At 46.6% G+C, this 17,363-nt stretch overlaps 1 protein-coding gene across 9 annotated transcripts in view; it reads left to right on the plus strand.

Annotated features, from left to right (window-relative positions):
- Positions 1–2,069: 2,069 nt before the first annotated feature.
- CMC1 (C-X9-C motif containing 1) overlaps positions 2,070–17,363 on the plus strand; it is a 76,831-nt gene continuing 61,537 nt past the window's right edge. The window contains exon 1 of one of the 9 annotated variants that reach the window (XM_086365619.1): positions 2,070–2,204. Coding sequence is in view for 2 of the 9 variants with exons in the window: in XM_086365616.1 (XP_086221742.1) it covers positions 2,926–3,285 (360 nt within the window). In the remaining 7 variants the exon portion in view is untranslated. The other 8 variants (XM_086365621.1, XM_086365624.1, XM_086365622.1 and 5 more) reach the window with 8 other exon arrangements.

Consider the following 17,363-nt stretch of genomic DNA (forward strand, 5'->3'; position numbering starts at 1 on the left):
TTCTTCTCTGCTTACCTGTGTTACCCATCTTTCAAAGTCAACCTTAATTTATCCTCATCTTTGACATCTTTCCTAACCACCCCGACACTCAGACCTTGGTGACAGCAACCGTGGGGCCATTAGGGTCTGATGTCTGAAACCCACTGATCAGTGATCCGTGGCTGACCAGTGGCTGAACCCCACTGATCGGTGGCTGACAGTTGCAGCTCATTCCCAGGACAATGGGCCCTCCTCCCTCTTCTACTCCTGGGGCAGTGAGCCCCTCAGTCCCAAATTGTGTATTCATAGTGTGATTGCTTACAAAGTTCCTTCGGTTTTGAATTGTCAATTACATTTCTATGATTTAACTTAAAAAAAAAAAAATGACTTCTCTTTCCCAGACTGTAAAGACTGTCCCCAGACGACCTAGTTTCATGTGAGGGAGGAGATGGAATATACTGTCTGGTACCAGGCAGTGAGGTGCTGTTTTTGCCAGTACTTCTCATAGTGTAATGGTCCAGCTGTCTGCTGCAGAACTACAAGCCTTATATTGCCCAGCTTTAAGCCCTAAGAAAGAGCCTGGAGTTGGTAACAGAGGCATCAATGGTTTAATGGACAGGGGAATCTTACACATCTGAAGAAGGGCCCTGGACCAACGTCCCACTGTCTGGACAGTGGGCAGGATGTGGTGGCAGTCTTCGCTCCCCAGGGACAGGGGGATATTGTCAGTTCTAGAAATAATGGATGTCAAGCTGGCTCTTGGTTACCATGGAAACTAGCAGAGGGGCACGCCCTTCACCGTTCCTTGTATTAGAACAATTACAAGCTGGGGCAGGAGCAAGTACATAGCAAGGTCAGAGTAGCTGCAGGTGAAGCTGGTGCTGGTTGGGCAGGGGATGTAGAGAGCAAGAGAACAGTCATTTTGTGTGGCCTGACCATACACACAAAAACCATGATTTTACAGATATTCTTGCTTCAGTTCAGTTCAGTCTCTCAGTTGTGTCCGACTCTTTGCAACTCCATGAATCACAAGCACGCCAGGCCTCCCTGTCCATCACCAACTCCCGGAGTTCACTCAAACTCATGTCCATCGAGTGGGTGATGCCATCCAGCCACCTCATCCTCTGTCATCCCCTTCTCCTCTTGCCCCCAATCCCTCCCAGCACTACGGTCTTTTCCAATGAGTCAACTCTTCACGTGAGGTGGCCAAAGTATTGGAATTTCAGCTTCAGCATCAGTCCTTCCAAGGGACTCTCAAGAGTCTTCTCCAACACCACAGTTCAAAAGCATCATTTCTTTGGCACTCAGCTTTCTTCACAGTCCAACTCTCACATCCATACATGACCACTGGAAAAACAATAGCCTTGACTAGACGGACCTTTGTTGGCAAAGTAATATCTCTGCTTTCCAATATGCTATCTAGGTTGGTCATAACTTTCCTTCCAAGGAGTAAGTGTCTTTTAATATCATGGCTACAATCACCATCTGCAGTGATTTTGGAGCCCCCAAAAATAAAGTCTGACACTGTTCTTGCTTAGAATAAGGCTAAAGTAGGGAGTGTCCATTTAAGGTATTTTTAAAAATTCACTTTATTTAAATAAAAAATTAATAATGGTTCAAGTGATAGTTATGGCAAAAACTATGGAAGTGGGACACGAATGACTGAAAGAGTGTTAGATGGTATATTTATTTCTCACAACAACTTTGCAAATTAGAAACAAAAGTCCGGAGAAACGTTGGGACTTAGCCAACCTAGAAAGCGAATAGGTCATGAAACAGGATTCAGGTGAAGGTACTTACGTCTCTGACTAATGCTCTCCAAGGTTCCCCCTTTACCAGGATGCTTTTTTTTTGTATAAGGAATTTTTCGTTCAACTACTGACGTGTGTGACTGACTCATATTGTTTTTTACCCCACCTCATCTCCTCAAAAATATTTACTTCCTAAATTAAATCCTTCCCCTCCAGAATGAATTTGGTGTGTTTTTAAACACACTTATAAAACATACAGGGAACAGGGCCCGATTTCCTGCCTGGCTGAGTAAAACAGTAATTCTCCAGCTTGGCACCTCACCCTGCAGCTGTGATAAGGGCCGTTATGCCCAAATAGGCCCTTAAACGGAAGACCTGCTGAGCAGAGACCCACTTTCCCAGCCCTGCTCCACCTCGTCAGCTTCTCTGCCAACTGACCAGGCGGAAGCAGCAGCAGGGGAGGAGGGCCTGCAGGTAGGTGGGGGAGGGGATCGTTTTTTTTGAAAGCCTTAAATCCCTCACAGGGAAGCAGCAGCTGCTCCTCGTTTTTCCAACATCTGTCCCATCTGTCCCCCTGCGCACCCCACCCTTCGGGGGCTGGAGCTAGCTACATGTAAGCATAAGAAGGGGGCCTTTCTGAAGGCTGCTTGGTGAATGGGTATGGGCATCAGTGTTACCCTGAAAGTTTCTACTGAGAAGGGGGCAGTTGGGGTTCTTGAGGACGATGCTATCACCTTCCTTCATTTTTCTCACACATTTAACAGCTTCAGTCGACAGAGTGGGGATTTGTAGCATCATCCAAGGGTATCATTTCACAGGACAGAAGTGCCCCTTGAGCCCACTTCCTACTTGTAACCTCCAGGAGAGGCATAGGCTTCCGATGGGGGCGGGGGCGGGAGCAAGATGCTGCATATAGTACAGTTGCTGCACCGCCTCGAAGAACTGCTCGCCGCATTTCGCAGCGCACTGCTCCTCACCAACACTGTGTTTTTTCAGAATTAGAGATTTCATTTTTATCCAGTTGTTTCCCCCTAGAATTCAGAACCGAGGCTGGAACCTGGCAGGCCTGACACAGACACTTCTGAATCAACGAACGTTAACGAAGTGCAAACAAAGGAGCAGGCTGGCTTCTCAGGTTCGAAGGCAGGAATGCAGAGAGAGGGTTGGGATTGAATGGAGTCGTCCGGGGGTGTGGATGCCCGCCCGCAACCTCAAAGACCCAGGCGGGCAGCCGGCTCACAGGCTCGCGCCCCGCGCGCCTGCGGGGTCCAGGCGGCCACGCCCTCTCCCGGGGCTTCCCTCGGGAGAGCCCCTCCGCTCCGGTCACGCGGCTAGGGACGGGTCGGGAGTGCGCAGGCGCGGCGGGCGGCGGAAGTCGCGACCGGGAAGTAAGAGGCGCCGGAGCCGCCTCGCTTTGCGCAGGGCGCCGCGCTCCTCCTCTCGCCCCCGTGGGCCGCCCCGCCCCGCCTCCGCGCGCGGCCCCGCCCCACACACTCTCGCAGGCGGCCGCGCGGCTGCCGCCTCCCGCGCGTGGACATGGCGCTCGACCCCTCAGGTAAGGCGCGGGAGGCGGGGGCGCGGAGCCGGGGGGCGTGCAGGGGGCGGGGCGGGCTGGGAGGCGCGACGCCGAGGCCGCCCCGCCCTCCCGGCCCTCGGGCGCTGGGCGCTGGGGTAGGGCCAGCGGTCTGACGGGGCTTGCGGGTGTTCACCTTCCTAGCGCCTGCCGCCTCGCCGCCATTCTCTTTGGGCCCTTGGGGTCACAGGCTCCTTTAAGTATCTGTGGTCCGACTCGAACGCACTGACCGGGACGGGGCCGTTCCGCTGGAAAGTGTCCCCAGAGAGCCGGTGGCTCGCCGTGACTTCCGCGCGCCCGCCGCTACGCGACGCCGCCGCAGGGCTCCCCTCGGTACCCGGCGCTGGGATGCTCGCTGAACGGCGGGAGCGCTGAGGGGCTTTGGGACATGCCCTTCGTATCAATATTATACGTGTGAAAACTCAAGGCGTTGGGAGGAGGACTGGCTTCCAACCTTTGGAGAGCCAGAAGGGACACAGCCTCTCTGTGGGCCCGAGGAGAAAGAAGTAGACGAGTCTCGTGGCTGGGGGAGCCGAGTCCGGCTGGGACTCAGAGAACCCCATGTCCAGGCCTCATGGAGTAAACAGATACTTGTTGCGAACTCACTGTCTCTTCTAGGCCTTGGGAAACTGGTCTATAGGACAGAAAGACCCCACTCTGTCTAGATCTTGTGTTCTGAGGGCGCAAGAAAAGACATCCCCCCCCCCCCCCCACACACAGACTTTACAGATAGTGGTAAACGTTATGAGGAAGATAAGCGGTGTCAGAGGTCCGGAGTATGGAGGAGATGCATAAGTAGAGATGCTGGGAAAGTAGATAGAACCTACATGTTGCAGTTCCGGAAGGCCCTGATAAGTGCGCATTTGGGCTTTTCTTGATGTTAACAAAAACCTATGGAGGCTTTTAAAGAGGGCAGTGACATGATGGCGATTTATACCTTTACCGCTCTGGTAGCGGTGCTAGCCTTGTAGAGGGGCCACGAGTGGAATGTTAAGACACACTGGCAGCGGTTCAGGCCAAATGTGTTGGTATGTGTTGGCCTGGGATAGTATTAGGGAAAAAATGGGGAGAAATACAAACCTTCAGACGTTTTGGAGGAGAAATTGACAGGACTCGCTGTTTCATTGAGTAAGGGTGGTGAGCAAAAGGGAGGTACGGAGAATTCCTAGGCTCTGCAACTGGATAACTGATAATAGATCCAACAACACGCTAACCATTGGAAACTCAGACGAGCAGACTCGGAAGCAAGATTGGAATGGAAAGTTAGAGACCGGACTCAGCTAGTAGGACTATTTTTGAAAAATTTCTTTGTTTAGACTCCAGAATACAAATATACTGAGGTCCACTCTTTTAATTTGTGTTTGGTTCATAGATTGAAGCATATAAAATGTTTTGATATTTGTTTTGCTTCTTACAGTACACAGTGGTATGTTTCTTGCTAAATGAGTAGTATGTCAAATGAAACTTATGTAGGAGCATCTATTTTCCCATTGGTTTATGTTAGATTTTTAAAAATCTTTATACAAGTTTGATCTTCATTTGGCAGTAGCCTTTAAACTAACTTTGTACGGTCCATTTTTCTCAAAAAACTCTCAACCCAACAATGCATACTTTTAAATGTAGTTTTATTTAAGCAATTTCCCTTTTTGTTAACCTTGAGGTAATAACAACACTCTTTGGAAGTTTATCAGCCGTAATTCTGTCCACTATTTACTCTTACTATTTGAATGCAGAGAGAAAAAGCTGGAGAATGCAAAACACCCAGAGAAGGTGACTGAGGAGAGAGGGGAAAAAAAAAAAAATACTAGTAGCTGTTTGCACTAGCAGATGTTCAGACTTACTTTGCCCAAGCCTCTGGTGATTTAAAATAGTCCACAGGGAGTTCTAACCTGCAGCGTATTGCCAGGGCTCTGAACTCTCCTGGGTTGGGTTTATTGACTTGACCTTCAGCTTTGTTTTCTTAGCAGCCAGGGAAGTTTGCCTGAATCCTTAGCCCTAAGTGGGACCTTTGATAACACAGTAATGACTCAAGAAATACACAGTATAGGTCATTCTCCTATGAAAGGACTTAAGCAGTTTAAGTATATAGTATGTATATTGTATGTACTGTATATATTTAAAAATCCAGTCAAACTGAGGAGACTGAAATTTTAGAGGTTGTTTATTGATCATCTGTAGAAACAGTGTTACAGGTGACACCTATTTTTTTTTTTTAAAGATCTTATAAACATTGTATTGAGCAAAAAGGGAAATCACCAAATCAAATCTTATGTAGATTACAAACCATGCACACAAACAGCACAATCTGTTTTCTAAGGATGTGTGCGCTGAGTCATGCCTGACTCTTTGCAGCCCCGTGGACTGTAGCTCATGTGGTACTTGTTAAAGTAGGATTTCCGGAAATATAAAATGATTATTTATGGTAATACAAAGTGGATATTTATTCAAGATTTTCTCCAACTCAGTAGTGAGGGAACCAGTAAAATGTAAAAAACTACTTGAAAAACATTGGAACGGTAGATACATAGAAAATGTCATAGATCATTGGCTTAGGTAAAAGCTGATTAATTTCAATAGGGCTATGAAGTGTTACTTGGGGGGTTGTCTTTCCACTGGTTAGAAATTATTTCTGTCTCGATTGGACAGAGTTCTAGAACTTAACCTCTGCCCCTAACAAGTTGTAAACTAGCCCAGTCACGGGAAGCCCAGCCCAATCTGTCCTGAAAGGACATCCGTGAAGCCTTTGCTGCTTCCAGAGTTCAGAGAAATCATCTGACATAATTAGTCCTGGGTGACAACTCACAGGAACCTGGGCCTGAGAAGCTTCTTACTTTTCCTAATAACTAGGAGAGAGTTCTTTCTGCCCCATTTGTTCTTCTACTCTTTCCCCTTTGAGCTGAGTAGAGGGTTTCTCTTCCCATCTGTTGCTCAGTCTGCAGCGGGCAGCAGGGGAGACGTTTCTTTAAGCGCATGCGTGGTCTTTTGTGGCTCCCTCCGTGGGTGTTTTCTTCCGGAAACCTACTTGGGAGGAATGGGTAGTGAGCAGGCTCAGGGTGGGAAGTGGGCTCAGGAATTTCATGACATCCCATGAGTACACGTTTTGAGTGTGTGTATCCTGGAAGGATGGCATCTTGTCACTCTGGGAATACTTAGGTTGCACGGGTTCTTTCTGTGGTTCCCATGGAGATGGAGGGAGATGGGCTGTAGGTATACCAGCGCTCAGTCACTAGAAAAGGCCACTCTTGGAGTTAGACAGCTGAACAGGTTGGGAGGATCTGTTGCTGTTTTTTTCCTGAGCATTGTGTGATTAATATGTAAAAAAAAGAACAAATACTATAATGTAGCTGATTAGAAATTTTTTTATTTTGTAACTGCTTCTGTGTTTTTACAGTATCCTGTTAGATACAAATTACATTCATGGTTCAGAGGTAAACGTCTGACTTACATGTTTTATAAATTTTTAAGGTCAAAGCATGTTTGCACTACTGCAAAATACATTGTTTTTGTTTGCCTCAATTGATTAATTTCACAACCTGAAATTGTTCTCTGAAATTGAAAAGCCCTGGCATGAGCAGGGAGCACAAGGGAGAGAGAAGCTTTGAGGCCACAGCGGCACGTGTGTGGAGGCCCTGGGGTTTGGGCTGTGGGTCACAAAATGGCTCTTAAACCCATTTGTGGGGGTTGGATTTTATCCAGGAAGAGCAGGGTGACACTGCGAGTGCTTAGGGAAGGGAGTGACAGTAGGCTTCTTCTTCACTGTGCTTTGCTCTGACTTTTGATCAGACGGCGATCGAGATCTCAGGTGAACCCTCTGCATCGAGGTGTCAGACCTGGAGGCAGCGGCGAGGTCTGCTGCTAGTGGGTGGCTCTAACTTTGACCACCCAGCCAGTGTCTTGCCCAGTGTCTTTGCTGTCTTTTTCCTTTCCTATAATTAATAAGCACTCTGTGGGCTTCGCAGGTGGCTCAGTGGTTAAGAATCTGCCTATAGTTCGGGAGTCACAGGAGACAAGGGTTCGGTCCCAGGATTGGGATGATCCCCTGGAGGAGGGCATGGCAACCCACTCCAGTCTTCTTGCCTGGAGAATCGCCATGGACAGAGGAGCCTGGTGGGTGACAGTCCATGGGGTCGCAGGGCCAGACACGATTGAAGTGACTTAGCAAGGCATGGTGTGGGGAGACCACTGAAGACTATGTGGATGTTCATTCCTCATCAGAAAACTCGTTTTGATGGAGCCTCTGTTGATGATTTTTGCAGGATTCAGTCTTTCCTGTGATGGTTGCAAAATGATTTTCTACCTCCAACATTCTTTCCACTTAGATGGTTATCTCTCCATTAGACAGTTGTTGACACTTTGCTGTAAACAAGAAAACACTTTGTTTCTTATTAATATTATTGGCATGGATTCAGGAATTTGTTTTCTCAATGGTGTATCATTCGTCAGTGTAAATATTTCGGTGCTCACATTTTCCCAGATTTGGCCACCTAGAGTTGCTTCAGACCAGCTTCTGGGTCCTTGTGACGTGCTCCCATCTTTTTTTGAGCGTTTCTTTCACTTCTCACACAGAAAGTACTGGCCCCTCTGGGACCTCCCCAGCCCAGCCACAGGATTATTCATGTTTCGGACAAGCCCTGGTTCCTTTGTTTGGGTGGTCTTGGAGCACAATATGTGGGCCCCTGGGTGCCACGTGAGTTTTCCATGTGCAGGGATTGATCTTGGAGCGCAAATGTTCGGGGGAGAGAAGGGAGTAGGAGCTGAAGGGAGGAGGCTGAGTAAGGGTGTGGTATGGGGGATTGTCTAGCTTCCGAAGCAAAAGAATCGGCCTTTGTGACCCCCTGTCTGCCAGCCCTTGCCCACTGCAGGAGGAGGGAGAGGGGCCTGGAGAAGGAAAAGTTCCAGGTGCTACCACCCACGGCCCAGGCGGGGTGCTGGGAAGGTTGCAGGCGGGGTGAGCAGGCTCTCATTCTCCTCCGTCTCTGCTACAGGGAGAGACACCAGCAGTTCAGTTCCCTTCAGTCACTCAGTCATGTCTGACTCTTTGTGACCCCATGGACTGCAGCACGCCAGGCCTCCCTGTCCATCACCAACTCCCGGAGTTTACTCAAACTCATGTCCTTTGAGTTGGTGATGCCATCCAGCCATCTCATCCTCTGTCACCCCCTTCTCCTCCCACCTTCAATCTTTCCCAACATCAGGGTCTTTTGAAGTGAAGTGAAGTCGCTCAGTTGTGTCTGACTCTTTGCGACCCCATGGAGTGCAGCCTACTACGCTCCTCTGTCCATGGGATTTTCCAGGCAAGAGTACTGGAGTGGGTTGCCATTTCCTTCTCCAGAGGATCTTCCTGACCCAGGGATCGAACCCAGGTCTCCCGCACTGTAGGCAGACGCTTTATCATCTGAGCCACCAGGGAAGTCCACAGTGAGTCAATTCTTCACATCAGGTGGCCAGAGGATTGGAGTTTCAGCTTCAGCATCAGTCCTTCCAATGAATATTCAGGACTGATCTCCCTTAGGATGGACTGGTTGGATCTTCTTGCAGTCTAAGGGAGTCTCAAGAGTCTTCTCCAACACCACAGTTCAAAAGCATCAATTCTTCGGCGCTCAGCTTTCTTTATAGTCCAACTCTCACATCCATACATGACTACTGGAAAAGCCATGGCTGTGACTAGACGAACCTTTGTTGGCAAAGTAATGTCTCTGCTTTTTAATAAGCTGTCTGGGTTGGTTATAACTTTCCTTCCAAGGAGTAAGTGTTTTTTAATTTCATGGCTGCAGTCACCATCTTCAGTGATTTTGGAGCCCCCCAAAATAAAGTCTGACACTGTTTCCACTGTTTCCCCATCTATTTCCCATGAAGTGCTGGGACCAGATGCCATGATCTTAGTTTTCTGAATATTGAGTTTTAAGCCAACTTTTTCACTCTCCTCTTTCACTTTCATTGAGAGGCTCTTGGATTCTTCTTTGCTTTCTGCCATAAGGGTGGTGTCATCTGCATATCTGAGGTTTTTGATATTTCTCCCTGCAGTCTTGATTCCAGCTTGTGCTTCTTCCAGCCCAGCCTTTCTCATGATGTACTCTGCATATAAGTTAAAGAAGCAGGGTGACAATATACAGCCTTGACGTACTCCTTTCCTGATTTGGAACCAGTTTGTTGTTTCAGCCTGTAAATAACTGATCTGAGACTGTTAGGAATTTTAGTATGTGCAATGAGAGTTTGAATCAGGTGGGCAAGTCAGGTAGGAAGGAGGACCCCTGCGCACATATGAAAATACACGTGTGTGCACTGTGTCCAGGAATATCATGGGGTTGTGATAAAGAAGTGTAGGTAACACCGGCCTAAGATATACTTTATTGTTTAGTTGCAAAGTTGTGTCTGACTCTTTTGCAACCCCGTGGACAGTGGCTCCTCTACCCGTAGGATAACAGATGCCCAATTGTGCGCGCGCTCTCTCCTTTTTTTCCTTTTTGCCTCTAGGCCTTTGACATGCTGTTCCTTCTCTTTGGAGTGTTTCCCTTTCTGTCCCACCCTCACATCTAAGTCTTATTCCTTTTTGAAATCAGTTTCATAGAAGGCCTTCCCTGATGTCACTGCCTCCGGTCTTTATTTTAATATTTTAACAAAAATTTATTTTAATATATGGAATTTTAAAAACCACCAAAATGTCAAATAACCAGTGTGTGGAGTTTCTTTCATTCTAGATCTAGAATTTTTTCTTTGAGAAATAAAATGAAAGCTGCATGTATCAAATAATTTGAGAGATGAAGGAAAATCGGATGTGAAGGAATATTTACTTTTGTGGTGAACAGTTTCTTTGATATGGTTCTGTGTCTTTAACTTTGTTAGCATAGGGATAGGATAGGCTAGTTAATTACACCTAGATAGTAAGAGATTCTCCACTAGCCTGAGAAGGCTCTGTAAACAGTGCCAAATTGAATTTGGGAATGAGTAGGACTGAGGTGTTTCAGACTTTGCTAGTAACCTCAGGCCCTTCAGGAATTCTAAATGGCATGTTGTGATATTTGAGGATGACGGGGAGGGAGAGTAAGATGTATCAGATGCTAAGGCTGCTTCAAGCCTTAAACTTGTGTGTGTTTAAATACTTGCAGGTGTTCTCAAGGGGTTCTAGACTCAGCACAGAAAGCTCATGTTTCATTGACTGGATTAGTATGGTTATTTATCTCTAGGCATGTTATTGATGCTCAAGCTGAAGTTCCAATACTTTGGCCACCTGATGGGAAGAACTGACTCACTGGAAAAGACCCTGATGCTGGAAAAGACTGAAGGCAGGAGGAGAACGGGGCGACAGAGAATGTGATGGTTGGATGGCATCACCAACTCGATGCACATGTGTTTGAGCAAGCTCTGGGAGTTGGTGATGGACAGGGAGGCCTGGCGTGCTGCAGTCCATCGGGTCGCAAAGAGTTGGACACGACTGAGCGACTGAACTGAATTGAGGGGTGTTATTACCTTGTTTGTAGAAATCTCCTAGACTTGATATAAGTGGGCCACACAAAATGTGCCCAAATGAAAACATTGATTCCCAAGTTAACCTTCTCCCCACATCAGCCAGCTCCTTTTACATTTTTAGGTAAAGAGATTGAGGGAAAACATTTTTAAGAACAATCCTGTGTTGTGTTTTTGCTGGAGAACTCTTACTGATTTTCCATATTTTAATTAACTGTGTGTTCATCACTCAGTTGTGTCCGACTCTTTGTGACCCCATGGACTGTAGCCCACCAGGCTCCTCTGTCCTTGGGATTCTCCAGGCAAGAATAATTCTCCAGGCAAAAGGGTAGCCATTTCCTTCTCCAGGGTATCTTGCCAACTTAGGGATTGAACTGGGTCACCTGCGTTGCAGGCTTTTTTACCATCTGAGCCAGCAGGGAAGCCCTAAGCATGACTAATTTAAAGATGATTTTAAATGTTTATATTGCAGAATAGGGCACATCAATGTATCAACAAGCCCTAGCCTGATAATTGGTAGATAGTGGGCACCTAATAAATGTTTCTTAACAGAATGAATATCAAATGAATAAATATATTTTTAACTATTTGTTTGTATAATGATTATCAAATATGGAAATTTTACACATATTTGTCATTTATTACATGGTTTATTGAATTTTTACCATGTTCTAGGAGTAGGAGGGAATTATGGAGGTTAACGAGACGTGGTCTCAGACCTCATTACAGTTATATTTCATGCAGTGGTTCTTAATCTAGAATCTAATATAATTATTTGGGAAGCTTTTAAAAATACCAGTTCCTGGATGTTACCCAGAGTTTCTGATTTGACTGATCTGGAGTGGGGCCGAGACATCAGGTGTGGTTGTTAGTTGCAGCCAGAATCGACAGCTTCTGTTACCAAATTCTATCTGCATCCTCTTGCGTTGCCATAATAACGTTCTATAGACTGGGTGGCTTAAACAGTGCACATTTATTTTTTCGCAGTTTGGAAGGCTGGCAGCCAGAGATCAAGGTGCTGGCCGATTCAGCTGCTGTTTTTTCCTGTTCTTAGCAGGGCCACCCATCTGATTAGGGCTCTACCCATGTGAGCTCTCCTGGTGACTCGGATGATAAAGAATCTGCCGGTAATACAGGAGACCCGGGTTTAGTCCCTGGGTCAGGAAGATCCTGTGGAGGAGGAAATGGCAACCCAGTCCAGTATTCTTGCCTGGAGAATCTCATGGACAGAGGAGCCTGGCGGGCTACAGTCCATTGCATCGCAAAGAGTTGGACACGACTGAGCGACTAACACACTTTCATACACATAGCGTACATACGTGTCAACTCATTTAACCTTAATCACCTCTCCAACGAGAGTCATTTCGAGTTTAGGGCTTCCGTGAATTCTGCGGTAGTGGGAACACAGTTTGGTCCTTGGCAACCATTGATCAAGAGAAGGAAGTTTTTGTAGGAAGTGTGCTACTCTGAGTTCTAAGTCCACGTGTGATTAGAGCCGTAGTGTTTGTGCGTGAAACACGTTGGGGTTAGTGGAAGGAGAAATCACTTTCAGGTGCTGGGGTTAGGGAGCATTTTGGATGGTGTTAAGTGAGTGAGCCTTGATAAAGAAAATGAAGGGTGGGAGATGGAGAATGAAGGCAGCAGACTGAGGCGGAGTCTGACCCGACGGGCTGCTCACTGCCCGGCACTGCAGGATCCATCTGTGCTCTCTGAGCCTTGGGTTCCAAACCCCCGCCCCTGCCTGTGACGGTGCTCGTAAAACGACCCCTTCACCTCCACTTCGTCCTTCTTTCTGTAAGTAAGATCTAAGCTGATTGCCTGGTGGGTTGATTGATTTTTAGCCAAGGAGGATAATACAACCACTGGGATGGCAGAATAAGGATTTAAACAATAGAAATTTTAAGCTGAACTTCTGATCCTGGTGGGACTTTGGAATTACTAACAGATTCTTGAAAACGTGGGTCAAGTAGATTTGGTGATAGAGCAGCAGTGAGAACACAGCATAAAAAGCGCCAATTTAAAGACAGAGCCTGTAGGATTGCCTGGGCAGGAACGGGAGCGGAGCTTGCTTTGGGTGTTCATACGGCTTTTAGTGTTACCATTGTTCAGAGTATTTTCAAGACTCTTTTAGAATTTGCCTTCAGCTTCTACAGTACATTTATCTTAATATCTTATTATCTTCTCATTTTGGTAAATTTTTGTTTTGAAGATGAACTTGAATTTCAGCCACAGTTAGCCAGAGGCAGTCTGATGAAGGGAGTAGATGACCCTCCTTGGGCAACACTGCTCCCCAAGAAGGTTGCATTGTAGTTTTAACTGAGCCTGGCTCTAAAGGCCATCCTGAGAAGGATGTCGTGAGTCTCTACAAATGAACCAATTTCATTGCTTTTTATGGCTGAGTAATACTCCTTTGTATGTATGTACCACATCTTCTTTATCCTATTGTCTTTCAGTAGACATCTAGGTTGCTTCCATGTCCTGGCTGTTGTAAATAGTGTTTCAGTGAAGGACCTAGAGGCTGTCATACAGAGTGAAGTAAGTCAGAAAGAGAAAAACAAATACTGTTTATTAACATGTGTATGTGGAATCTAGAAGAGTGGTACAGATGACCCTATTTGCAGGGCCGGAATTGAGACGCAGACATATGGAATGGATGTGTGGCCCCGTTTGTGTGTCTCAGTTGCTCAGTCGTATCTGACTCTTTGCAACCTCATGGACTGTAGCCTTCCAGGCTTCTCTGTCCGTGGGGTTCTCCAGGCAAGAATACTGGAGTGGGTTGCCATTTCCTCCTCCAGGGGATCTTCCCAACCCAGGGGTGGAACCCACGTCTCTGGCATTGGCAGGCACATTCTTTACCACTACACCACCTGGGAAGAGGTGAAGGGTGGGGACAGATTGAGAGATTAGCGTTGGCATGTGTATAGTCAGTGGGAAGCTGCTGTACGGCTCAGCCTGATGCTCTGTGATGACCGGGAGGGGTGGGATGAGGCGTTGGGAGGAAGGTTTAGGAAGGAGGGGATGTTTGTATGCATATGCCTGATTCACGCTCCTGTACAGCAGAAACAACACAGCACTGTAAAGCACTTACATCCCCATTTTAAAAACTGTGAATGATTTGAGCAAGCATTGAATCTTTGAAATAAGTGAATAAGCTCTCAATATAAAAATAATTTCCCTACTCTATTATCAAAATGGTCCATGTGTTTTGTTAAATTTTACGGACTGTTGAGAGATGGAGGAGAAGGACCAGGAGAGCTCAGACAGCCAGAAGCCATTGAGGAGCACCCGTCAGTGTGGGGGTAGCCCCCCGTGTCCCAGACGGGCATCGGAGGGAAGGCACGTGAGTGAGGGATGCGTTGCTGGGAGGCCCAGGCGTGCTGTCGTATATTCTTTTCTCAAATGTCTACTTACGTAGACATGTCTCCTATAGTGACATGACTGATTTCCTATTAGCTGTCAATGGGAAATTGTGCCCGTAGCAAAAGACAGCCTTGAAGTTTTACCAAATAAAGTAAATGTGAAACCTCTTCACTGAAGGCATTATGGCCACAGCGGAGATCGCTGCGCTTTTCTAAAATTGGCAGGTCTTCTTGCATAAGCCGATTTCCTGCTTCGGTATGCTTTGAGACTAGTTGTCCCTTTCTGGCCTCATCTTGGTTAAAACAACGTGGGTGGAAGAGGAAGTTTTCACACCTCGCAATCTGCAGAATCTGAGGTCCAAGAAATAGGTGCTTTTGGGAACTGGGCACATGTGGTGTGAACGCAGTGGTTACTACCAGTGGGAGCTGATAGCACGGAGGAGCTCAGATGTGGCACAGCGATGGCGGGACGCTGGCGTGTGTGACCCAGAAGCTGAGCAGAAATAGGCACTTCTACCTCATTGATGTGCTTTCCGGGTCTTGTGAGTTCGAGATTGTAAAAAGTTCTATGGTCACCGACTGACCTAATATTTGATGTTTACTCTCTGCGAAGGTACTTTCTCAGCCAGCTGACAAATCAGGCCTTTTGCCTTTTCTAAAATAGTTTTCTTCATGGTTGGAATCGTTGAGCTCCTTTCTGATCAAGAAATATGAACTGTGACGTTTTGAATTTAGCTTGTTCAAAACGATGCTTCTGAAACCAGCATTCTTCTTGTCCAAGAGTTCCTGCAGGCTTCACAAGCTCTGGGACCTAGTTTACTGAAGTCCCCTGAAATAGAACACCGCCCTAGGGGAGGGCGTGGGTCATGGAAGAACTTTGGAACCTGCCCCTGGGTTATTCCTCTCTGTTAGAGTCTCCACATTTTTTTGTGCAAAATGGAATCCAGGTACTGAACTTGAGGGGCTTTTAGAAGACTGAAGGGCATTCCTGGCCTTCCTCTTGAGGTTTCATAACCAGAGGCAGCTGGACTGTTGGAAGGAGAATCTTTCCTGCTCTGTAGTTGCTTTTTTGTTTTGTCAATTCAAGTGTTGCTTAAAGGAAAGAGGATGGGACACAGGTCTTCCCTGTCTTTGTCTTCCCGGTCTTGGTCCCCCTGCCTCCCACGCCGTCCTCATCTTATGCTGTCATTGTAGAAGAGGGTGTGAGTGAGCTGGAGGGGACAGGAGGTCTGCTTGGAGCACTGAGACCAGAGTCCTCGCAGGCTCGGGTGTGAAGCGCACAGGGTGAAGGGGCCTTTGGCCAGCCCTGGTCCTGCTGAATGCCATCTACCTGGGCCCTTCAGTACAGAAGACGGACCCAAAGGAGAAACCATTGCTAATAAGAACACCTTTGCACATTTCCTACAAGCATTTTTCTGATTTTTCCTACAGAGTAAACAACGTCACGGTAATGTCTACAGGAACAAATAAAGGGGCAGCTAGGAAGTTCCAGAAAACAAAAAAGTAGCATTATCTAAATAGCAGTTACGTTAGTTGTGTTAGAACATTTTCAGTGCTGAAAGGCGTTCCTTGCCCTGCTGAGGCCACCTGTTTCTGGGGGAAGGTTCTGTGATGCTCTGAGTCGTGTCACTGCCGCCCTGTGGATTCAGGGCATGTACTGCTGTCGGTGGTTTCGTGTGATCCCAGGCGGCTCTGCTGGAGCATGTGAGCCCCAGAGCAGAGTCTGCACTGACAGAGTCAGCCAGGGAAAAAGGTAAAAATTGACTTGTATGTGGGTGGTGATAGAATGTCGAGGAGTTAGAGCTTTGAAAATTTGCCCTGGTGGTATTACCCTGATTCTTCATTTCAATATAAATTCATGTGACTGTAGAGTAGCAAATTCTCAAAATTTGATTTTTTTTTTTTTTTTGCCAGCTTTGGTGCAGATGTATAACATCTATGTAGCATATTGACACTGAGGGAATCACCCTGTAATTTTGTGAATAAAAAGTGCCATATCTATATTTGTAGTATCAAAGGAAACTTTGAAATACGTACAGAATCATAATTAATTAAAAATTGACTTTTAATGATTCGTATGCTACCAAGTGTTAGCAGAATTTATTTACATATATATATATATTTTTTTTTTTTTAAGCCTTTTATTTTTTGACTGCTCAGCACGCAGGATCATAGTTCCCCAACCAGAGATAGAACCTGTGTCTCCTGCAGTGTCAGTAGAGTCTTAACCCTGCCAGAGATTTAACACTAAGAGTGTAGAAAATCGAAATCAACATTCACATGATTCATATGATTTTCTTTGCCTTAGGAGGTTTTAGACGAATCATCAGAAGGACTTCTTATAATACATTTAAAAAATGTTTCAGGAAGACTGCAAGTTGTGGAGAGAAAGAGTGGATTCATGAGGCCGCATTGTAGATAAGCCGTCTGTCTAGGTTATAGGTGTGTAAGTGAAGGGAGGAGCTCAGATGCTGAAGCTGATTGTATAAACTAGATCAGCACGTCACGGTGTTTGTTCTCATCTCTTCAGTAGTTGCACTGTTAATTGTGCATGTGTGTGTGCATGCTCAGTCGTGTCCAACTCTTTCGTGATCCCACGGACTGTAGCCCACCAGACTCCCCTGTCCATGGAATTTTCCAGGCAAGAATACTGGAGCAGGTTGCTATTTCCTCCTCCAGGGGAATTTTCCATGTAAATCCATGTCTCCTGCATTGCAGGTGGATTCTTTACCCTGATGACTATGGTTTGCACTATAGACAAGGAGAAAGAGTGTGTGGAGGTGGCTCCAGTTTTATTATTTTTCTTCCAGTAGTTACCAGCTCTCCACTCACAGGGTGTCTCGTAGGAATCTCATATTCAGTTTGTCGAGTCAGAATTGGCGTACCCCTTGCAGTTCTTTTGTCTCCCTGCCTTGGTGAGTGGTCACCTTATTTCACTGTGAGATGAGACCCTGGGAGCCCGCCTTGCCACATCCTGGCCGCTCTGTCCGCGCAGCCCCGCCACACCTCTGGGGCCGCCCTCTCAGTCCTCCCCTCTCTCCACCCATACTTGACAGTCCTTCTGTGGGCTAGTGTTCTTTTTCTCATCTTACAGCAGCTCTGGCGAAAGTAAGGAAGACGAGAAGGCATGAATCAGTAGTGTAGGCCAGACCTTGACCGTCTATGGCCTGGGCAGAATCTGGTAAGGCTGGTAGGCTGTGAATGGTTAGTAATATTTTCAAAGAGTTGTTTGGAAAA

The sequence above is a fragment of the Bos grunniens genome, chromosome 22 (assembly GCF_055505025.1).
Source record: "Bos grunniens cultivar Pamir isolate PY7600 chromosome 22, Bosgru_T2T1.0, whole genome shotgun sequence".
Lineage (NCBI taxonomy): Eukaryota > Metazoa > Chordata > Mammalia > Artiodactyla > Bovidae > Bos > Bos grunniens.